General features: G+C 40.4%; 2 protein-coding genes across 6 annotated transcripts in view; both read left to right on the forward strand.

The window, feature by feature from the left end:
- Positions 1-3,279, forward strand: part of RSRC1 (arginine and serine rich coiled-coil 1) — a 357,359-nt gene extending 354,080 nt beyond the window's left edge. The window contains exons 9-10 of the mRNA XM_081086755.1: positions 704-856; positions 1,757-3,279. Coding sequence (XP_080942881.1) covers positions 704-856; positions 1,757-1,849 — 246 coding nt within the window. The 3' untranslated portion in view covers positions 1,850-3,279. The remainder of the gene's footprint in view (positions 1-703; positions 857-1,756) is intronic.
- A 5,636-nt stretch (positions 3,280-8,915) lies between these two features.
- The window catches only part of MLF1 (myeloid leukemia factor 1), a 44,298-nt gene continuing 30,145 nt past the window's right edge, over positions 8,916-23,068 (forward strand). Inside the window, exons 1-3 of one of the 5 annotated variants that reach the window (XM_081086762.1) lie at positions 8,916-10,104; positions 11,624-11,759; positions 16,881-16,975. The gene's annotated coding sequence lies outside the window, so the exon portion shown is untranslated. Of the gene's footprint in view, positions 10,105-11,620; positions 11,760-13,779; positions 13,891-16,880; positions 16,976-23,068 lie in introns of those variants that run through there. The other 4 variants (XM_081086758.1, XM_081086761.1, XM_081086759.1 and 1 more) reach the window with 4 other exon arrangements.

Genomic DNA, 23,068 nt, shown 5'->3' on the forward strand with positions numbered 1-23,068 from the left:
ATGAAATACTGATATGTGAATAACATGGATGAGCCTTGAAAACATTATGCTAAATGAAAGAAACCAGTCACTAAAAAACACATATTGTATGATTTCTTATATATGAAATGTCCAGAATAGACAAACCCATAAAGACAGACAGATTAATGGTTGCCAAGGGTTGGGAAGAAATGGAAAGTAGTGACTTCTAATGGGTATGGAGTTTTGGAAAGGATGATGAAATGTTTTAAAGTTGCTTGTGGTGATGGTTACAAAACTCTCTGGGTATGCTAAAAGCTATATGATTTTCAATATGTGAATTATATCTCAGTAAGACTGTTATTTTAAATAAATAAATAAATAAATAACCTATGACTTCGCTTTTTATACTTAAAGAGGCCAACTAAATGCTGGAGATTTGTTGCAACCTTGTTTTGTAATAGAATTTACATATATGAAATATATTTGTTTAATAGTATGGACTCCAAGTACCAATTTCTTAAAATTATGCTGATCATAAGAAATGATAAGCATTTTCCCAATGTTTTTGTATTTGTTTGCTTGTTTGGGAATAATTTTGTTTTTAATAGACTAAGGCTTCTTCATGTTGACTTTCATCTCAAAAGAGACTATTGAGCAATTATTATTCAAAATCAGAAATATTATTAAAGCAGACTTGTAATTGTATATTGTGATGCAATTAATAATATGTGTTTTATGTCAGTCGGTGGAAGCCAGTGAAGTGAAGCATGTGCCTGCAGCATCAGGACCAGTGTCAGTAGCTGCTGATCTACCCAGTAATGAAAAAGAAATAGACCCGAGCAGCATCCCTACTGCTATCAAGTACCAAGATGACAATTCTCTGGCTCATCCAAACGTAAGATCCTTAAACCTAAGACTGTCAGTTGAAATCTAGTTGACTGAAATGAATTCAGACTGTTGCCCTTTTGTGTTGGCAACAAGACGACCATTGAAGGAAATGGATTCATATGTTCCAATTTGCTAAAAGTAGGCAACTGGAGCTGTTACATGTATTTGACTATGGTATGTCCAATTCATGTTGCCTGATTTCTAGAAGAAGTATTTCTATGACTAAGAAAAATGGACAGAAAGAGGAGTTTTGTTGTGTTTTTAATCTGGCACTAAAAGATCTGATTCAGGCTCAGCTTAGATGGTTCATTGACTATGAACTTGTCATGGACATACTTTGCTATCTTCTGTGAAATGCTGTCATTTCACTCAGTCTCTCAGAAAAATTGTAGGAAATAAACTTCACAAAATCCTATATAATAAAATGTTAATATGCAAATAGTCTGAACAGTGGAACAACTGAACAACCAGTCGCTGACCACTAGGGGGTGTGCACGGAAAATGACAGGTGTTGGCCGTGGCAGGATGGTGGAGCAGGTGAGCAGGGGCGCCAGACCAAGGTGGGGCACCAGTCGCTGTCACCGGGGCAAACCTCTGGTGGTTACTAAAAATTCTTTGCTCCTGCATGCTGCGGTCCCACCTGGCGCTCACACCTTCTGCTGGCGCCAGCCCCACTTGTAAGGTATAAAATTGTTAACCAAATGATGTTGATATTAGTCCTTTTAATCCAAAACTATCTGATCATTATTAATTCCAAATAGATGATCTTCAGTTAAGAAGTCATAGAGTTAAACCGTATTCAAATCTTGTGCTGAAAGATATATTTCATAAAGGTGCTTTGCATCATGTAAGGTCAAACCCCAGTGATTAGTACACAATAACATTTTTTCTTTTTTTTTTATTTCAGTTATTTATTGAGAAAGCTGATGCTGAGGAGAAGTGGTTCAAGAGATTAATTGCTCTTCGACAAGAAAGGCTAATGGGCAGTCCTGTGGCCTAATTAATACATATGGTTGAATTAACAGTAACATTGGAAATTTAGGTTTTTATATCCCATTTTAACTTTTTACTCTTATAAAGAATTGACCCAATTATATGAAAAGGTAATCTCATTTAATTCATTTCTCATGTGGGCTTGAATATTTGTTGACTTGAACTTAAACACTGAATATTAAAACTAGTATAAAATTGAGGAATGCATGAAAATCCCTGCTGTTAATAAAACTAATCCTAAAAATATCAATGTTAAAGTAAATGGCACACAGTATCATTTCTAAGTACAATTTTTAAAATATCAAACTGTCATTTAAAGACACTATTTGATCATGCATATATGAGAATCAAACTATATGCTATAAATATGAGATTTCATCTTCCATGTCTTTGAATCTTTTATTTCACCTTACTGGGAAATTTTAGGAACAATAAAAAGCATTCTTAACAATCTAAGCAGAATGAGCATGTTAATATTTAAAGAATAACATATTTATTGAAAAAAATTTCTTAAAGATTAAATAAATTGATGTCTTATTGCTTAGAGATCAGCTTTTACTAAGTTCCTTTTAAACATGTTAGCAGATCCCACTCGTTCTTTTAGAAATCACATGCTCATGCTAGACCTAACCACTTGGCAAAATGTCCATGACAGGGGAGTCATTTCCAAGGAAACAGGGAAGAGCTCTCGCTGCAGTCTTACTTAGCCATCTGCTGTTCTCTGTAGAGGAAGCCAACTAGTTGTAATGTTGAGAAGGCTCTGTCACTGTAGAATACCTTTCTCTAGTGGCTGAATGAAAATCAACTATGCATTCCATACTGAACATGCCAGAGATAAGGGCTTTTAGTCCTTGCCTTTAATTTTCAACAGCTGACATAAATATTTCCCTCACCTATTTTGTTCTGTTGTTTGCTCTCACTCTAATTTAGTCTCTGTGAAGACTGTACCTCAGAATACAATATAAGCATGAACAGTTTTGGGGATAAAATTACCAATTTATAGGACATCTAATGATTTTCTTTTTTCTGAAACCACTAAAATTTAATCCTTGTTAAAAATGAAAAATATAAAGCCCTGGCCGGTATTTCTCAGTGGGTAGAGTGATGGCCCATGCACTGGGGGATCTTGGGTTCAATAACTGGTCAAGGCCATGTACCTGGGTTGTGGGTTCGCTCCCTGCCCCCTCCGGGTTCAAGGCACATGTGGAAGGCAACCAGTTGATGTGTCTCTCACATCAATGCGTCTCTCTCTCTCTCTCTCTCTCTCTCTCTCTCTCTCTCTCCCTCTCCCTCTCCCTCTCCCTCTCCCTCTCTCCCTCCCTCCTTCTCTCCCTCTTCCTCTCCCTCTCCCTCTCCCCCCCCCCCTTTCTCTCTCTCTCCCCTCCGTCCACTCTCTCTGAAAAACAATGGGAAAATATCCTATGGTGAGAATTAACCAAAAAAAAAAAGACAAAAAACTATAAAGAGCTTACATTTAATTGCAAAAGCTATGAAAAAGAGACTGATGATAGATACGTGTTTTTATACAAACATGTTTTCACATTCTAAATAAACGCTAGTGTTCTTTTTTTTTTTTAGCCGTTAGTGCCCAGTATGAACTCAGGTTTGTATGGTTTTTAATGTAGATATATATATATATTTAGTGACTTTAAAAAAAGATTGAAGTTTCTGAAATATTTTTTTATTTTATTCTTTGCATAACTTGTAAATTATAAAAGTATTTTCACCCTTCTGAAAAGTATACTGTAATGTTCCAGGCAAGAATATGGGTTGTCATTGGGCCTATCAGTGATTCTCCAAAGAACCTGAACTAGGTGATTTTTTCACAGTATTACATTCCTTATCTATAAAATAGTGAAAATATTATGATCCACTCTAATTATATGTAACTCCAGTGTTCCTCTGTGGTAAGTAGCTCAAATACAAAAACTTGAACTGCAAGAGATTTGTATTTTAAAGGTACATTTTTTTATAGAAATAAAGAATCGGTTATCTTTTTAATTAATTAACTAAACTTTAGTCCCTGCAGGAACTCAATGACTATTCGCCCTTCTTGCTGATTTTCAGTATGATTAATTTTAATGTATTAACTGCGCTTATCTGTGTTCCTATTGAAGACTACAATATTACCACACATGCCAAATCAAATGTAATGAAAAGGACTCATAGAACACCATCAAACACATCACCGAGCTCAGGCCTTCTTTAGTATCCTAACATAATAAGTCTAAAACAGAACAGTACCTTTCATGTCACTTGAATAATGATAACAATTTGGACCTACATGAGACCTCAAAGTGTTTTTTGAAATGTTGATTTTGTGTAAAATGATGAGTACTAATAATACAAGTTGGATTTTCATTTCTGAGGTGAGTACATTCTCAGGGAAAATGGAATAAGAGAACTTTCCTGGCACTCCCTAATTAAGAGAATAAGATCCATAAGGATATAAGGACAGGACACACTTCAGGCATCCGAGCCTGTGAAATGAGGATACCAATAGTGGACTTGCCTACTGTGATTTATTTTTAGTAAAATTACCTAAAAGAAAGCCATTCATAGGAAAAGTTTACTATTTATGCCAATGTAACATTTTGGCATGGTAACCATCTTAATGAAATGAGCAAATAGTTGCACGGATAATGATTTAAAAAGCTACATCCTAATTTCAATGTAGTGTACTCCCTCTGTTTGTATTTGAACTACTATGGCCTATAGACCCCATTCCAGCTCTCCCCAGTTTTCCCAGATTTCCCTCCCTGCCGAGACCACAGGAAACCCTACTTGCTGCACTGATAGTGACCTAACTGACTTAAGGAATCGTAGGTCTTCTTCGGTCAGATTTACACACTTTTTAAACCTGTTTTTAAATACCTAGCTTGGGCCAGGCACAGTAAGGGCAGGTGAGTATACAAAGGCTTAGTTGTGAAGCTCAGCATGAATATGGCATAAGAGATACAATATTTAGTAGCAGAGGAGAGGATATGGTTGCAAAGAAGAGAGACATTACTCCAAGTTATAGAATTAAGGAGGGCTTAATGGAAGAATTCACAACTGAGCAAAAATCTGAAAGGATAAGAAAGCTCCTGAAGCCACAAGAACTCACATCCACCCCCTTCCTTCCTTCTGATAGCTGCTCTAGAAGGCTGGGAACTGCTGCAGCTCTAACCCAGGGAAAAGTCCCTTTTGTGAAAGACCCAAGTGGCCCTTCCCTCTCAATCATATTAAAAATCCAGGCATAATTTTAGGTTCCTGGTCACTCTGGCATTCTCTGGCCATTCCTTCCTCTTGGTGGAGAATTGGCTGAATAAGCTTACTCTTCATTTGGCCCCTAGCATCAGCAGTCTTGCATCACCCACCACTGCTTGTCAGCCAAGATGACATGAGCCGAGATGTGCAATGGCACCTGAAAGGAAACTTTCACTACCTCTAAGAATGAATTACATCTGCCAATAAGGCCTTCCCTGGCCATGTGGACCACTGTGTGCTCCCTGATACTCTTGTCTTTCTACTGTATGTTACAGAAAGCATCAGTTTGGAGTAAAAGACACAGTTCACTTGCCTGTGGTTAGATCCTTCCACAAATTTCCTTTGGTTTGGGCAACAAGTGAAAAATCTTTCAGTGAGCAAATAAGATAGGGAAAAAAAAAGCTAGAAATGAAACAAGACATGGAAAATTTTGGGTCACTAAACTATGGATGAATTAATCTAGAATTCTTACACCCATGTTACTCCTTTCCCCCTTTTCCCACCCCTAAAATTCCTTGTGAGTATTATTACAGAAGAGATTTTAAATCAGCCCTTGGCTGTTACTCAATTGATACCATGCTTGAATTACTTAGAAAATGTTTGAATGCCATCCTTTAGAACTTCCTTATGGAATAACGGAAAAACAAATAATCTTGATCTGAGTCCTGACAGCAGAACAGGAATAAAAGTGGAGGTAAGAAAGAACACTGAATTCTCAAATCATCTTCATCTTTTATCACAGGGATGGACATTGATCAATATATTCAGCTCTGTTTGGTGGTTGGTTGGTTTTTCTAAATCAAAGAAAGTGTTCTGTTATAATATATTTCTAAGTTATTTTTGCTATTACTATATCTCCAGAAGCTAGTTCATGCCTGACACCAAAGAAAGCTTTCAATACATGTTTTTTTTATGAAAGAAGAGTGGATTTGTTCATGTCAAATGGGCAGTCTAATTAACAGTCTGGTTATTTAAATTACTCAAGCTATTTGGAGCCAGTACAAAAATAAATAGGTGTTTGGGTATATACCTAAAATAATTACATTATGCCAAGTGAAATAATCCAATTACAAAAAGACAGATATTTTATGATTCTACTTATATAAGGTTCTTAGAGTAAGTAGTCAAAATCATAAACAAAGAAAGTATAATGGTGAAAGTATAATGGAGAAAAAGGTGAATTATTGTTTAATGAGTATAAAGTTTCAGTTTTACAAGATTAAAAGAGTTAAGGGAATGGATAGTGGTGATGGTTGCACAACAATGTAAATGTATTTAAAAACCTGAACTATACACTTAAAAATGATTAAGATGGTAACTTATATGTGTATTTTACCACAATAAATATATGTAAATATGTATACATGTATATAAGATAAATAGATGAGGTTTATAATCCAACTAGAGGCCTGGTGCACAAATTTGTGCACCAGGGTGGGGAGGCGGGGGTCCCTTGGCCTGGCCTGCGGGATCGAACCAAAACCGGCTCTCCAACATCACCTGAGGGGTCTGGATTGCAAGAGGGCACAGACCAGGCCAAGGGATCCCACTGGTGCAGGATCGGGGCTGTGTGAGAGACGCAGGAGGTTGGCCAACCAGAGAGGGACCACAGGAGGGCTCCAGGGCACGTCTGGCTCATGTTGCTCAGTCCCAATCGGCCAGACCCCAGCAGCAGTAAGCTAACCTACTGGTCAGAGTGTCTGCCTCCTGGTGGTCAGTGCATGTCATAGTGAGCAGTTGAGTGGCCTTAGCATATCATTAGCATATTATGCTTTGATTGGTTGAGCAGATGACCAGTTGACTGGACACTTAGCATATTAGGCTTTTATCATATAGGACTAGAGGCCCGGTGCATGAAATTCGTGCACTGGGGTGTGGGGTTCCCTCAGCCCAGCCATGGCAATCCCAGGAGCAGGCCCACCTGGGGGCCACCCGCCCTCCACACTTGACTGCTCTGGGATCGCCATGGGGTCCCAGCTGGCAGCGGGGCTTAGGCGGCACACTGGGGTCCTGGCTGGGGGCGGGGTTTAGACAGCACACGGGGGTCCCGGCTGGGGTGGGGTTTAGGGGACCCGATCACGCCGCCTAAGCCTGGCTGCTCAGGGCCGCACACAGGGCCCGGATGGCGTCTGGCGCTGGCCAGTCCTGCCTGCAGTATGCAAAGTAATTTGCATATGGTGCCTATTAGCCCATGGGAAGCGTAGCAAAGGTACGGTCAATTACCCTTTTTGTCTTTTATTAGATAGGATTAGTTTGGTTTCTCTGATTTATATCTCCAAATGTCTCTGAGCTGACAGAGGCCTTTGGAGGGGTACAGAGTACATAGGGACTAATGGGAGGCTAGACTGTAAGCAAGAATCTTACTTGTCCTATCCTTGCCCAAACTTTCTTTCTGGTTTAATTTTTTTATTGTATAAATAAAACTTCAAATGATGTGGATGTGGTCATTCAGGGTCCCCCTACTGTCTCCTGTGGTTGCTCTCCATGTAAGCTACAGGTCAGTTTTCAAGGAATAAAGGCTACCAATACTATAAGACAACACTTTAAACTCAACTGTGTCCCATTTTATTTTTAGGTCTCGAAAAGGAATGGCAAAATGATCCTGCTGCAGTTCTCAGAATGATGAACTGAATTGACCCTCTCATATTTGTATCTTGCAACATGGTCCTCAGGTTTAAATCCCACAGAGTAAAAAACCTAGTATACTGCAGGCTCCCTCTGTAATCTTTGAACAGCTAAAATCCCCTGTCTTCAAAATCCATAACTACAGTCATCTATCTACCTGTGCATGTTCCTCGAAAATTATGTCATAAACATAAAATAGAATTTAAAACATAAATATTTGAGAGATAGATGTTTTCCAAATACCAGCACAATAGATTGAATGACTATATTAAAGATTGAGTAGATTTTTTAAAGCAATTCTGTAACTGGATAATTTAGCCTCAATGTGGCTTCTCTCCTCTTTCTACTATAGTAAGTCTAATTGACCTGGAGAAGATAACTCATGAGAACTTATTTATTAATAGTTTGAAAAAAAATTTTTTCAAATAGCTGTGTATGAAGTAAAAATAGAATGCCTTCCAAAATTATAATCTCTCATAAATATAATTTTCTCCATTTTGAAATATTTCATTTTTAAAAAATGTTATACCCTACCATACAGCATAATTGGCATCCAAAGTCATATGTTACTTAATAGTTGTTGGATCAAAAACACTTGAACCTTCAATGAGAAAACCATTTTAATATTAACAGTTGTTCTCCAACAACCATACTTGCATTTCAAAGATCATGTGGACTGTTTTCAGCAAAGGTGCTCAGAGACTTTTAATTCACCTTCTTTATAATTAATAAGAGAAGGTGACAAGTGATTGGTAAATAGGTTAGCATTCACCACAGCCTAGAAAATACCAGAGACTTGATTTCTATTTGAGGTCCTTAACTCAGCCTTCCACTTTCTAAGGATTTTTATCTTGCTATAATAACTGTGCATTATAATTCCCAAGAGACATTGTTCATTAATTTCTAAATCCTTTTGAAAGGCATTTACAGAGACCTTAGAACACTTGGAAAGAGTTATAAAAATGTTGTGCTTTAAAAAATATAAATATTGTGCTTTTTCTCTTATTTTTTGAAAAACCTGTGTTATAATTCCCACAACCTATGACAAAAATCTGTTCTTTTACTAACAAAGGCAGCATGGATTTGAAATGTATTCTTACTTTTATAGAGTGAAAAAAGGCAATATAATTTAAATATCAGTGAGGTGGGTTTAATATTGGATTCCAGTTCAGATATGCAATTTTTAAATTAAATATAAATGACCACCACTTTACTAAATTAATGCTCTTTCTGCTCATTGCTTCAACCTGTTTTCAATATTCATTTATATATTTTCTCAAAATTATATAATTTAAACATGACAGCAAATGGTCATGTATAACATATTAAATCTGCTCATTTGCTAACCTTGAATAAATTCATGCAACCTGATAAAAGAATACACAAAATAAAAGTTACATCAAGAATTCAGCTTTTTACATGATGGTTTCCATGTTTTTGTGATTTGGGTTTAATGTTTTCATTATAAAATACTAAAAACACAGAAGGAAAGTTACATTTCTCATATGTAACCAGTTTGTAAACATGAAGAAATGCCTGCCCCTCCTGTTCTGTGGCTGCGTTGTCCTTCTTGCCTGGTGACACTGTCCTTCCCAGCCTTTCCCTGTTTAAACAACCACATCTCTGTAGATAGTGACACATGGCTCTCTGTTCAGACCATGAGAACACGTTGGTCTGCCGTTAACTCTTTACCTAAATATATGCCTTGGATAATTTTCCAAATGGTGCTTTATTCTTTTTCATGGCTGAGTAGATTCCTAAAAGTGGAAGTGCTGGGCTACAGGATATGTACCTTTCGCACATAAACTAGTCAATACCAGCAACCATAAGTAAGCTTTCAAATAGATAATTTCATGCAACAGATCCAGAGACAGGGAAGCATCGATCAGATGCTCAAACCTCAGAGGGAAGGTAGGGGAGGGTGGGGAAAAGAGGGAGAGATCAACCAAAGGACTTGTATGCATGCAAATAAGCATAACGAATGGACACAGACACCAGGGTGGGGTGAGGGCATAAACAGGGGAGGGGGAGCAAAGGGGGAATAAGGACACATTTGTAATACCTTAATTTAAAAAAATTCTACCAATCTCTTCAAATTACTTAAAAACTAAAAAGTTGTTTTATGATTAGAGCATACTGTATGTAGCTAGTTCTCTCCATCATCCCTTCAGAATCATTCTTCACTCTTTTTTTCTCTCTCTCTCTGCAGTGTTCCAGGAGCCTGACCTATAAGTTGGCATCACCCAGTTTTCCTTGCCCTCTGCTTCTGGTTAGGTTCAGCTGATAGGAGGCGCTGGTGGGAAAGCAAAGGAAGGAGAGAAAATGGTTATCTGTACCCCCGTGGGGCCACATGTCCCTTGTGGCTGCTTTCCCAAGGCCACAACTCTGGTAGGCCAGCCCCTCTCCCGGGAACACAGCTCTCACCATGTTGTAGTAGCAGCTCCTCCTTCTGCCCCTCAGATCTGGAGGCAGTTTCCTGTAGCTACTAGCCCTGATTGGTTCCCCTGGCCCTGCTCACAGCCCTGTATGTAATGCCTTCATTAACCTTTTGAGTATGTAATCTGTTTACTGCTAGGACAGCCACTGATAAAATTATCTTCCAGGGCAGTGTATCAATTGGGATTAATTAAGTACACCAATTAGTTTCTCCTACACAGTGACAAAAGCAGCAATGATCAGTGGCTTAAATAAGAAAAATGTTTATTTCTCTCTCAAGAAAAAGTCCTTTAATGACAGGTCTGGTGGGTTCATACATCCGGAACCCAGGCTCCTGTCCCGCCATTCTCAGTAGGTGGCTTCCACCCCGTGGGGCATTTAGGCTGCTGAGGCTGAAGCCCTGACGCTCACCTTCCATATGCCTGCCTTCCAGGCAGCATGAAGGGTGTACTCCCTTTTAAGAAGACCCTGCCCAGCCTGTGTAGTTCGGTGGTTGAACATTGACCTATGAACCAGGAGGTCATGGTTCGATTCCTGGTCGGGGCACATGTCCCGGTTTCTGGCTCAATCCCCAGTGTGGGGCATGCAGAAGGCAGCCAATCAATGATTCTCTCTCATCATTGATGTTTCTATCGCTCTCCCTTCCTCCCTGAAATCAATAAAAATATGTGTGTGTTTTTTAAAAAGGAGACTCAGATATTAAAGGGAACTTGGAAGTCTATACCTCATTAACTAGAACTTAGTCAAATGTCTATCCCCCCCCCCCCAACCCCTGTTGCAAGAGAGATTGGAAAATGTATTTCAGCTCATCGTAACAGAAAACATCCTGATAATTATGAATCATAAGATAATGTTTCCTTTAAAAAATAAAGCAAAATCCTGAAGAAACCTAACTATATAGCATATCTACCCATTCAAATGTTCGTTAATTCTGAAAGCTATTAATGGTGAAAGCTGGGTGGCATATTCCCTCTCAGCTCCCAGCGGCTACTAGACCAGCACCTTTGCATGAGGTTATATTAAGCAGGAACAATAGCTGTGTGCACACATTTCAGGCCGAGTAAGTGGCATTTAGATCCTCAGAATCCTAATCACCATTGCTGCGCAGCTCTCTGTTCCAGGCCCATACTGATCAATTAAGAGTGGTTCTCTGACCCTAAATACTATATATAACTTAGAGAGATCTGGCATGAATGTCTCAGCTTGTTTTTAAGTCATAAAGGTATGATGTCTTGGGGTAAGGGTCCAGGGGAAAAGAGGCAACAAGTCATTAATTTAACTCTAATGCCTCATCTTCTCTTTCATTTAAGTAGTTTCCATGTCTTTATTCAATGTTTCATCCGTTAGAGGTTTTTAAAAAAACCACTGTTCGTTGATCTTATATTGTAAGCACATGGAAAATGCTCAATTCCATTCTAATTCTACATTTGTCAACCAGCCTTTGATCAATGATTTCTGTCTCCACCAGCAGGGTCTTCCTGTCAGCAAGTATTTTCATTTACTAAAGATTGATTTAACCAAGTGCATGATCTCACGTCAGTGAAGCGATGCATTTGCATTTTTTCAGCCTGCTCTTGCTTCTGAAAAGCCAAGAGAAAGCATCTCAGGTGAGTGACAGGCAGATTCTGGCTCTCTCTGGCTCTGGAAGAAAAGGTTGAAAAGGCCAATTTGTCAAGGGAACAGATCAGCTAGAAATTAGGAGCAATCGCCCCCACTAGTAATAGAGGCACATTTGCCTGGAGCATGCTTACATTTCTGGAAAGCAAGTGAGCTGGCAGGAAGGGGCAGGGTCCAACAAGGGGCCTAAATAAGAACCCCAACTCCAACATATAAGCCACAGGTAGCAATATGAAGTTACCCATTGGGATGGCTTTAAAACATGTCTGCAAATTCTTTGATACTTCTCTCATTGAGAAGTGGGGTCTATGTCCCCTTCCTTGAATCTGGAATATTCTTAGTGACTTGCTTGTAACCAACAGAATTCACCAGTGGCACATCATAACTTCCAAGGCTCATTCAGAGATAGCCACCCCTGGAGCCCTAAGCTGCCACGTAAGATGACAACTCAGCGGCTGCCCAATTGTAAGGCACTGTGGAGAGTCTGCACATTGGTGTTCTGGCTGACAGTCCCCACTGAGGTTCCAGTTAACAACCAGCCTGTGAGTGAAGACTCCTCCAGCCAGTCTCCCAAGCTGAGGCCCTTAGAGATACGCCATCTTCATTTCCCTGTGAACCTATGAGCATAATCAAATGGTTCTTTTTATTATTATTATTAATCCTCACCCCCAGGATATTTTTCCATTGATTTTTAGAGAGAGTGCAAGGGAGGGAGAGAAAGAGAGAAACATCAGTGTGAGAGAGACACATCAATTTGTTGCCTCTGGCACGTGCCTGGACCAAGGCCGGGGATTGAGCCTAGAACCAAAGTACGTGCCCTTTACTGGACTCGAACCCAGGTCCCTTCAGTCCATGGACTGATGCTCTATCCACTGAGGCAAACTGACTAGGGCTCAAGTGGTTCTTTTAGACCACAAAGTTTTGGGTGCTATATTGCACAGCAATAGTGACCAGAACACCAATCCTATTGAGTCACTGGAAACCTGTTTAAACCACATACTCATAAACTGATGTTTATTGGAGTTCTGCTGAAAACTGGGTGATTGCCACCGCTGGTAGGGAGGCTGCATGACATGCTGTTAATATGAGCTATAGAGTTGACCTCCTGACCTCTGTTCCATGACCTAGTAAACAGGAACAGGAATCCTGCTCTTGCAGAGGTCCTTTGTGGATTAGAGTTGATGTGCATAAAACACTCAGCATAGTGCCTAGCAAAGAACCAGAATCAGTTTTTTTAAAAACTTAAAAACAGTAAAGCTATAATTTCTGGATTTTACATTTCCTGTCATTTCACTTAGAATTAAAATTACACTCTTGTCAGTGATCTTATTTTATAAAACCAACTCACCAAATGCAGATAAGTTGGACAGACAAATCTATAAAAATGTTTGGGTTAAATGATAGATATAATTAGAAAAATGAGAGCATGGTATAAAAACAAATACAGGGCTATTTAGCGCCTTTAGCTCGGAATCGGCATGTCCTATAGAGCTGACTGCCATGAGTGAGATTGAATGAGCTGTAATCGTCAAAATGACAGAATTAAGAAAGAAAATTAATTCCTAAAGGAAATCACTGTAGATCTCATTAGCTCAGGAATAACCCACCTTAGGACTTTAATTAAAAATAATATTTATTCCAAATAAATGAGTGCTGGCAGGTTTCTGTGGAATCCGTAATCTTGGCCATGCTAAATCTTTTCTTATATTAAGGCAGACATCATTAATCTCATGTGAGATGCCCTCCGGTCTGACAGCCCTCGCAGCACTGGTGCGATTCTTGCTGCAGCCTTTTTATCTTCACAAAGGAGTTATAACTCATGCAGATACCTCATGTAAAAAGGTCCAGGCAATTAGAGACATCACTCTGAGATCCACGCTGGCATTTTATCATGTTAGGAAACATCTCATAATGAGTTTGGTCTCAAATGGAGGCCAACATCTCAACACTAACGTCAAATTAACAGTGATATTTTATTGGTTTACTTATTTCTACCAATCTTTGTTCCAGAAACGTATCGAGTGTTTTATAAACACATATTCATAGAATATGATCAAATAAAGGAAATTTCAACAAGTCAGTGAAGAAAATAGGGCAAAGGAGAGAATGAGAGTGGAAAAGGTAGGAATTCCTGAAGTTACAAGGAATGAGGTTAATATCCAAAGTGCATACTGTAAAGTAATGAAATTCTGTAAAGTTAACACACTTTCTAGCTTGACATCTGATTGCTGACTTATATGATGATTCATTTAGAAGGTTTTGTTCTGTCCCTGTTCTTTTTTTTTTTTTTTTTTTTTGAGGACATAATCCACATTTTATTTACATTTTTTTAATTGAAGAAAAATTTAAATTTTTATTGAAGTCTTTCAAACAGTACTAAATGCAAAATAATAAAAAACAAAAATTCTTTTAAGATTAATCCCAAAATCATACACCTAATTCCTTTTTGCTGATTTCACTTAAACTTATATGCATGGTTTGTCAAACAAAGACTGTAAACAATTATTTACCAGGTCTGTTACATTAACGTATAGAAACAGCTTTTAATAGTGTCCCTATTATTATTTGTGTATCTATATATATAAAAGCTTAAGCAGCCATTATGAACGAACGACAGGAACGACTGGTCGACCAGTCGCTATGACATGCACTGACCACCAGGGGACAGACGCTCAATGCATGAGCTGCCCCTTGGTGGTCAGTGCACTCCCAAAGCCAACTTCCCACAGCACCTCCCCACCCCCTGCCGGCTAACCTCCACAGCCCCTGCCCCCGCCCCATGGCTCTTCCCTCCTGGTAAGCCTTGATTGCCAGCCAGGCCGAGGCACCCCACCCATGCACAAATTTGTGCACCGAGCCTGTAATAAGTTACTAAAAGATGTATGCACTGCGTTGAATAATGCAGTCCCATGCCTCCCAGGAACCTGGGAATGTGACCATATTTGAAAGGATCTTACAGACGTAATCTAGTTAAGATGAGATCATACTGGATTAGAGTGGCCCCAAATCCAGGGACTAGTGTCTTCATAAGAGGGAGATTTGGATTCAGACATACAGGGGAGAAAGCCACTTGATGACTGATAACAGAGGCAGAGACTGGAGAGATAGAGGGACAAGCCAATGAACACCGAAGCTTGTCGGCTAGGAAGAGGCAAGGATGAATTCTTCCCTGGAGCCTTCAGCAGGAGCGTGGCCCTGCCCACAGCTTGACTTCTTTTTTTCTTTTTTCTTTTAATATATTTTATTGATTTTTTACAGAGAGGAAGGGAGAGGGATAGAGAGTTTTAAACATCGATCAGCTGCCTCCTGTACACCCCCTCCTGGGGATGTGCCTGCAACCAAGGTACGTGCCCTGGACCGGAATCGAACCTGGAACCCTTCAGTCCCCAGGCCGATGCTCTATCCACGGAGCCAAACTGGTTAGGGCCACAGCTTAACTTCTAACCTCCAGAAATGTGAGAGAATAAGTTTCTGCTGTTAAAGCCACCCAGTTTGTGGTGCTGTTATGACAACCTTAAGAAACTAATATGACACTTAATTTTCCTAAGAACCTACCCAGGATAAATATAAAGGTTTGAAGGGGAAACAGTGAAGGAAAAGAAATGAAATTCTAAAAACGTTGCCTAGTAACTTTTTGTTTAAAACCTATGGCTCTCCTGTACATGCTGACTGGTGACAAAATGAGTAGCAAGTAAACATGTGTCTAATAGTAAGAGGGAATAAGCAATCTGGGAAGCATCCAGTCACATTGAGTTTAACATTGTTTGTATATGGATGAACAGGCTTTATTGCATACATTAGAGGCTAATATTTCCAAAGCTATACAGGGAGGACAGTGTTCAACAAATACAAAATGGGATGCAAGCATTTTAGAGCACAGGCAAGATGATTTCAGATCTACTTTAAGACAGAACAGAATTAGAAAGGTAATGTAATACGAAGAACCGGATAAACTTGTGCTACACTTCTGCTGATCAGATGAAAACAATAGTTTGTCATCTAAATATCCTGCAAAAGTGAAACTACTGCCTATTGGACCTGATATTTTAAGATATGGACAGCCAGCGATGAGGTAGTGCCTGGTGTCCGCTCACAAAAGCTTCTGCTAGGAGTCGGTGCACCTCCCAACTCTCACAACACAGGGTTCTCCATCAACACGGTTTTGAATTACACTCAGAAGCCCATCGTGGCTGTTACTGGGTTCAGGTGTCCTTCCAGGCCATGAAAACACACTCTCAGTAACTGGATCACAGGCTCAAAGCCATGGACCAGATTCAGCCCAGGAGCTGGTTTTGTTTGGCCTGCTCCGGTATTTTGTTTTTAAGTAATTGCTAACTAAAATATTGGGAGTTGCCATGTGAAATTCCATATTACCAGCGGGCATGAATTTCTGCAGGACAACCACCTGGAGCTGAATAGCTGAGATCAAGCCCCCTTCAGTGCCTCTTGGTCCCCACCCCTCCAGGTGCCCCTGGCTGTACAGACAGCCCAGGGGTAAGAGCAGGCTCTTGGTCTGACTCCAGGAGGTTTGACCTTGAGCAAGGTCTCTTCTCTGAACTTAACTTCCTCTCTTGTCAAATGGACATAATTGTTTGGGGGGATTAAGGTAATTAAAACACAAAACACTTGGAGCAATGCCTGTCACACGGAAACTCAATGTTTGTTTTTATTCTGATGATTATTAATTCTTATCATCTTACCTATCCCATTTCTTTCATCTTTATTTCTTGTGTGCCTCTCACTGGTGTTTATTTTTTACTCCAGCTCTAAGTAAAACCTCACCCTCAATGGGAGGGAGAGGAGACATTTAGTCTGTGCTCAGTGGGGCAGCAGGGTGATACTGGGGTATTAATTTAGAGCACAGATTCTATAGCCAGACAGCCTGGTTTCCAATCCCAACTCTTCTACTTCCTAATAGTATGTCCTTAGACAAATTATTTAACTCTTTAAAGCCTGGGTTTACCTCTGTGTCATAGTAATGGAACTGTTTGAATCAGTGTGCCTAGCACATAGCACACTTTAGCTTTTATTATTAAGAACTCACAGCAGGCCACAGCATTTTCCTGCCAACCAGCAACCTCAGGCCTGACTGCCTCAGTTTCCCCCAACAGGCTGCCAGCGCCGTTCAGCAGTATGAGCCTGGATCGAGGCTGTGTCCCCAGGGGGTTTCCAGATCCAAAGGAGAAATGAATTAGAAGGAAAGCAGGTAAAGCTTGCAGCCACTCATTATTTTTTCCCTGTTGCCCCTTTGTTTTGTCACCTTAAAATATAAGCCCCAGATTGTATTAAAACTTGCATGCCCTTGAAATTAAGAACAACTCTTCTAAAATGGAAGCAGATTTTCCCCCTACCATTTCAAACAGTAAAAGCATCTAAGCATAATGACAAAGGGATGAAGGCATTCAAAGTTCTTGGTGTTTTCCAAAATAATTTTCTCGTTCCCTAGACAGACTTCTCAAATGATTGCCTTCTCAGTGGGACATCCACCCACAGTTTGAATTCTTTCCAAATCTTATCAGAGACTTAAAAATAACTCTTAAAATAATGCTTTAGACAGTCACATCAAACAGTTCCTGAGGTAGATGACCTCAACAGTATTTCTTAAAGAATGCTTTCTACTATTCAACTTGTTTTAGGCTCTATGATTCTAAAATTACTCATTTTCTTAAAGAAGCAACAAAGTATTTCTTCTATTCCATACACAAAAGAAATAGAGACAGTCACAAACATCAAAGTGTTGACTCAATATGAAAATTCTCCTTCTGAAATTGTCTGCAGAAAAAAAGGTTTTCGAACCTCACTGACAATAAAGATTTTAAAATAGCTGAATGTTAGATTGACTTTAAAAACTAATCAAGACATGCACAAGAATGGTCATAGAGCTTTGGATTTAAAAGCAAAAAAGAAAGAAATCATCCAAAAATCTATCAATAGTAGATGGGCAAATTACTTGTGGTAAACTCATACAATAAAGTACTACACAGAAACAAAAAAGAGTAAACTACCGCTAAATACAACAACATGAATTAATTTTGCAGGCATAATTTAAGCATAAGAAGCAAGTCTCAGAATACTGGTCACCTTTGAAAGAGACCGACTGGGAGGGAGCGCGAGGGGATTTTCCGGGGGATTTTGGAAATGCTTAATAACTTCAAATGGGTGGCGCTGGCCTAAGTTTATTCATCTGTAAAAATGTATTGAGCTGTATTCTTAAGATTAGTGGATTTACCCATTTATAAGTCATACCCCAGTTTAAAAATGAATTTTAAAAATTAACCAGGTTTTAGCTGTGGACTTTCATCAACCACACATGGCTCCAGTATGGGCTCTGTGGAAAGTTTGAGTTTTGTTGCTTAATGAAAAGTTAGTGTAACATATTTGTATTTTACATTGTCACTCAAATTCTTTGCCTTTAGAGTACTAGCCTTGATTTTATTAATTAAAGAACATTTTGTTGTTTGTTTATCAGGAAGATTCAAAAACCTTATGTAATTAAACCCAACAATCTATGTCAAAATTTGGACAGCCTGACAATTTCAGGTATATGTAATTTTGCACCATCGAATCCTTTTCCATTATAGCAGCTTACTCTGGGTGTAGTGAGACAAAAATGGCTTTGACGTGGTCATACCTGGATCCAAATCCCTGTTCTACCAGTTGCCAACTAAAGGAACCTGGTGACCAAATTGCTCCATCTCTGTGCCCTCACCTGCAAGATGGAGATGATGCCTCCCTCATGGGGTTATTGAGAAGATTATTTGGGATGACGTTTGTAAAAATCTTGGTAGACACTTTTGAAATGGAAACTAGCGCTAAATGGAAGTGAACACTTTTCTATCTTTATTTTAAAAAGATTATGATATGCTCCAAAGTAGCCAAGCCTCAAAGATTTACATTTAAGAAATGTAGAAAAGGCCAAAACTTTTGCCCATGTTATCAACAATAATAGAATCTTTGGCTCAGCCCTGTCCCTACTGTGGGTCCTCACTTCCTTCCCAGGATTTCCTAGCATCTCCATCCTCTCTGGCCTCCCATCACCAGAACAGAACATTCTGTGGCTTCTCTCCTACCAACTCCCTCTCTGCCACCTGAACCTCAGGACTCCAACCCAGGGACTGAGGCCTCAGCTTCTGCCCCCAGAGGCCGCCGAGAGCATCTTTCCACATAGGCATATTTCTTGTTACCAACACCCCTGAAGGCGACATTGTCTGATCTTTTTCCAAATAAAATATGACCCAGTTAGAATGTATGCAGAATAAACTCCCAGCCATGAATATAGACATCCTTAGAGAAAATGAGCTGTAAAAGTTGACACAACTGGGAAAGCCCACTGCTTGTTCACAGTTTGGTGTGAACAAGACTCCTGGATCTCACCTCTATAGCAGGCACCAAAACGGAGAATTTAACATTGGGAAATTCCCTCGGTGAACTCAAATTTGCTTTGGATTTTTACTTCCCTGGAGGAAAACTGTGCTCTGGAGAGAGTGCTTCTCAAGGGAGAAGGGTGCTGTTGGCATTTAGGACAAGACGATTCTTCATTGTACCCACCTGCGCCCACACTGTGCGATGCTCAGCATCGTTGGCTCCACCCCGTGAGGGAAATATAGCAGTTGAAACTATAAAGCATTTCCAAAATACAGCCAACTAACTACACCGTGACATTTTCTCTCTGAGGAAAGGGGCTGTCACTCCCCATGGAATGGGAGTAAACTTAATTTATATTAAGTTTATTTGCAGAAAAATAAAACTACATTTTTTGCACATGAGTTTGTGGATGGAGTTTGGCACTCATACACTCCTGTTAGTGAAAAGGTCTCAGGCTTGGGAGTGGGGCTGCCATGGACAAGTGTGCAATACCTAAGAGGGCCCCCGTCATATCAAACATCTTATTGATTTGTATACTTATTAAGCAGTTTTTCCCATTAATGAAGTATCTTGAAAAAGGCACCTGTTCCTAGTTGAACAAAGATGCCATATGGCCTAGAGGCAGCCCGGATGGGGAGTATGAAGACCTTGGGACCTATATGCTCTTACTAGTTAAGTCGTTTAATTGCTATGCACCGTTCCCCATCATTCATAAGGGAATAATGCAACTCTGTTAGAGGACTAGTAAGAGCTGGCTGGAAAGAAGATAAACACTAAAAAGAAAAATCATACCTTTTAGAGAAAATTAATTCATAATACAACTTTAAATTTTAAAAAATAAATTTGAAAATGAGAAAGGTTGTGGGGTTAGACAGGGTCCCCAAACTGTAAGTGCCTTGGCAATATTTTCACTGTGCCCCGTAGGGCCAAGAAAACACCAAATAGTTCTGTTTATTACGTAGGGAGGTCCAAACAAACTTAAGTATTTATGTTCTAAGTACTCAGTAGCCATATAGAAAATAATACACATAAGTCAAAAGGAAAAAAATTTATATCATTCTTCAATAATCACACTAACGGATGTGTGCTGGTCTAGCACAGCTCAACTTCTCAGACTTTGGAAACAGACTGAACTCTGCCACCAGCGTTTCCTGTTCCAAATTGATTTCCACAGGTACTTCCTTTTCATCATATCAACGTTTTAAAAAATTGATTTTAGAGAGGGAAAGAGAAAACACCAAGCATTCATTGGTTGATTCTAGTACAAATATGTCAAACTCAAAGGCTAACATGGGCCAAATAAACAAGGTTTAAGTTTATATGGGTCACAAAAAGACAAAAGCTTCAATTTTCATAGAAACATAGGTTTATTTCTGTAGAGATAGGCTGAGTACAAAGGGCTGAAATAAATGAGTAATTGTTAACATAAAATAATAGAACATTTTAATAAAAATTAATATTTTTTCTTGAACATTAACTTACCAGACACTGAAAAACTGCACAAATTAATAAGCAAATGCAAATAAACCTATTTTTCTTGTTCTCCAAAAGCGAAATATTTCCTGTTGCTCACAGGTCAGCCCAAAACTAATGACATGGCAATCAGCTGCTAAAATATTCGCTACTAGTATTAGTGGAGAGAAATAGTGCACCTGCACGTAAGGCACGTAAGAGAAATGAATGCAACACAATTATAGTAATCAGTCATTAGTGAACATTGTAGTTCGTTATTAATAACTAGAGCCCCGGTGCATGAAATTCATGCACAGGGCAGGGGGTCCCTCAGCCTGGCCTGTACTCTCTCCAATCCAGGACCCCTCAGGGGGATGTCCAACTGCTTCTCTCAATCCGGAACTGCTGGCTCCTAACTGCTCACCTGCCTGCCTGCCTGATTGCCCTTAACCCCTCTGCCTGCCTGCCTGATCGCCCCTAACCACCTCTGCCTGCCTGCCTAATCACCCCTAACTGCTCCCCTGCTGGCCTGATCACCCCTAACCACCTCTGCCTTGGCCCCACACCCGGGACCCAGGATTCCCTCCTCTGGCCGGCTGCAGGCACCCAGGACCTGGACTTCCCTCCCTCTGGCCAGGAACTGGCGCCTGGGATCGTGGGGCGGGTGGCTTTGCCCCACCCGGCTTTGTCAGAAAGGATGTCCAGAAGGTTGTCTGGAAGACGTCTGGTCTAATTAGCATATTACCCTTTTATTAGTATAGACTAGAAGCCCTTTGCAGGAAGATTCCTGCAAGAATAGGGCTTTGCTCCCTTCTCTGCTGCTCCTACCCCGCCCTTCTCTACCACTGCTACCCAGCCCATCTCTGCTGCTTCTCTCCCACCCGTCTCTGCCGCTGCTACCCCACCCTTCTCTGCCGCTGCTACCCCACCCTTCTCTGCCGCTGCTACCCAGCCCATCTCTGCTGCTTCTCTCCCACCCATCTCTGCCGCTGCTACCCCGCCCTTCTCTGCCGCTTCTCCCCCACCCATCTCCACTACCTCAGCTCCGTTGCTTGACTTTCCTTTACGGTGTCTTCAGTCTTCGCTCCCAGCCAGTATATGCAAATTAGCCGCCATCTTTGTTTGTAGTTAATTTGCATATCACGCTGATTAGCCAACGGGAAGTGTAGCAAAGGTACAGTCAATTACCATGTTTGTCTATTATTAGATAGGATTACGTATAACAGGATATTGTAAAAATTAAGTTATGGAATTTTTATTAAAATGTTTCTTACAGCCCTGACGGGTTTGGCTCAGTGGATAGAGCATTGGCCTGCAGACTGAAAGGTCCCAGGTTCAATTCCGGTCAAGGGCATGTACCTTGGTTGCAGGCACATCCCCAATAGGGGGTGTGCAGGAGGCAGCTGATCAATGTTTCTCTCTCATTGATGTTTCTAACACTCTATCTCTCTCCCTTCCACTCTGTAAAAAATCAATAAAATATATATTTTTAAAAAATAAAATAAAATGTTTCTTACATACCATTATGAGGCAGGGGGTCCCGCGGGGCCGACGGAGTCCTAACGAAGCATGCCTGACTCCGGAGACAGGTTCAAGACGCAGTCTGAAGTTTATTGTTTAAGTACAGCGACATATATAACATTCCAGACCAATCAGAAGTTTACAACATCCTTAGGGCAACCAATGGTAGGAAAGTTAGGGTACTATGTAGGGGCTCTAGGGGGCTTACTCAGGCGGGCGTTGCCACTTCCCGGTGTGCCGAGGAAGCTTGTATAGGCGGCGTGCGCTCACGCCATTGCATCTGCCACTGCACTGAGATAAATCTCCTGAGCTCTTCCCACATCTCCCCCTTCTTTTCTTATTAGCGCCTGCTAGACGTGTATGATCATGGCTTGCTGGGCACTTAGCTTATTGAACATGTTGTATAAACAGCAAAATAATACTATTCCTATGACAAATTCTACTATCATGACTCCCCAAATGAGGAGGTTGGCTGGGTTTAACCAGGAAGTTAGACGGCTGAGGGCATCACTTAAGAAACTAAATTCAACGCGTTTCACTCGGGTATTATTGCATGAGGTGCTAGGTATATCCACCCTTGTCTCGGGGCAGTCCCATTATCTAGAGTCCATTTAATGAGGTTAGGGCTACTGCTCTCAACCCATACAGTCCTGTTCTATGGCAATGAGACCAGTTCCGCTCCATCACAGGGTAAGCCCACAGAGCAGTTAGACACTTGGATGGGGGGAATTGTAGGCTGTTGGCGCTGACAGGCATGAGCAACCCTGGATGAGGTATGGCTGCCCATACATGTTGTGCTCGCGCCTGAGAGTTCGCTGTTATGATGGCACACATTAATAGGAATAATGTCCCTTCTGACGGATTGCCTTCTAGTGCCATGCGTGCAGCTTGGTCCTGTAGATTCTTGATGTCTCCCCAGGTAATGTTGTGGGCTCGCCGATGTCTTGGTTGTCTCCGCCTC

The sequence above is a fragment of the Myotis nattereri genome (assembly GCF_964212035.1).
Source record: "Myotis nattereri genome assembly, chromosome: 3".
In the NCBI taxonomy this organism is placed as follows: Eukaryota; Metazoa; Chordata; class Mammalia; order Chiroptera; family Vespertilionidae; genus Myotis; species Myotis nattereri.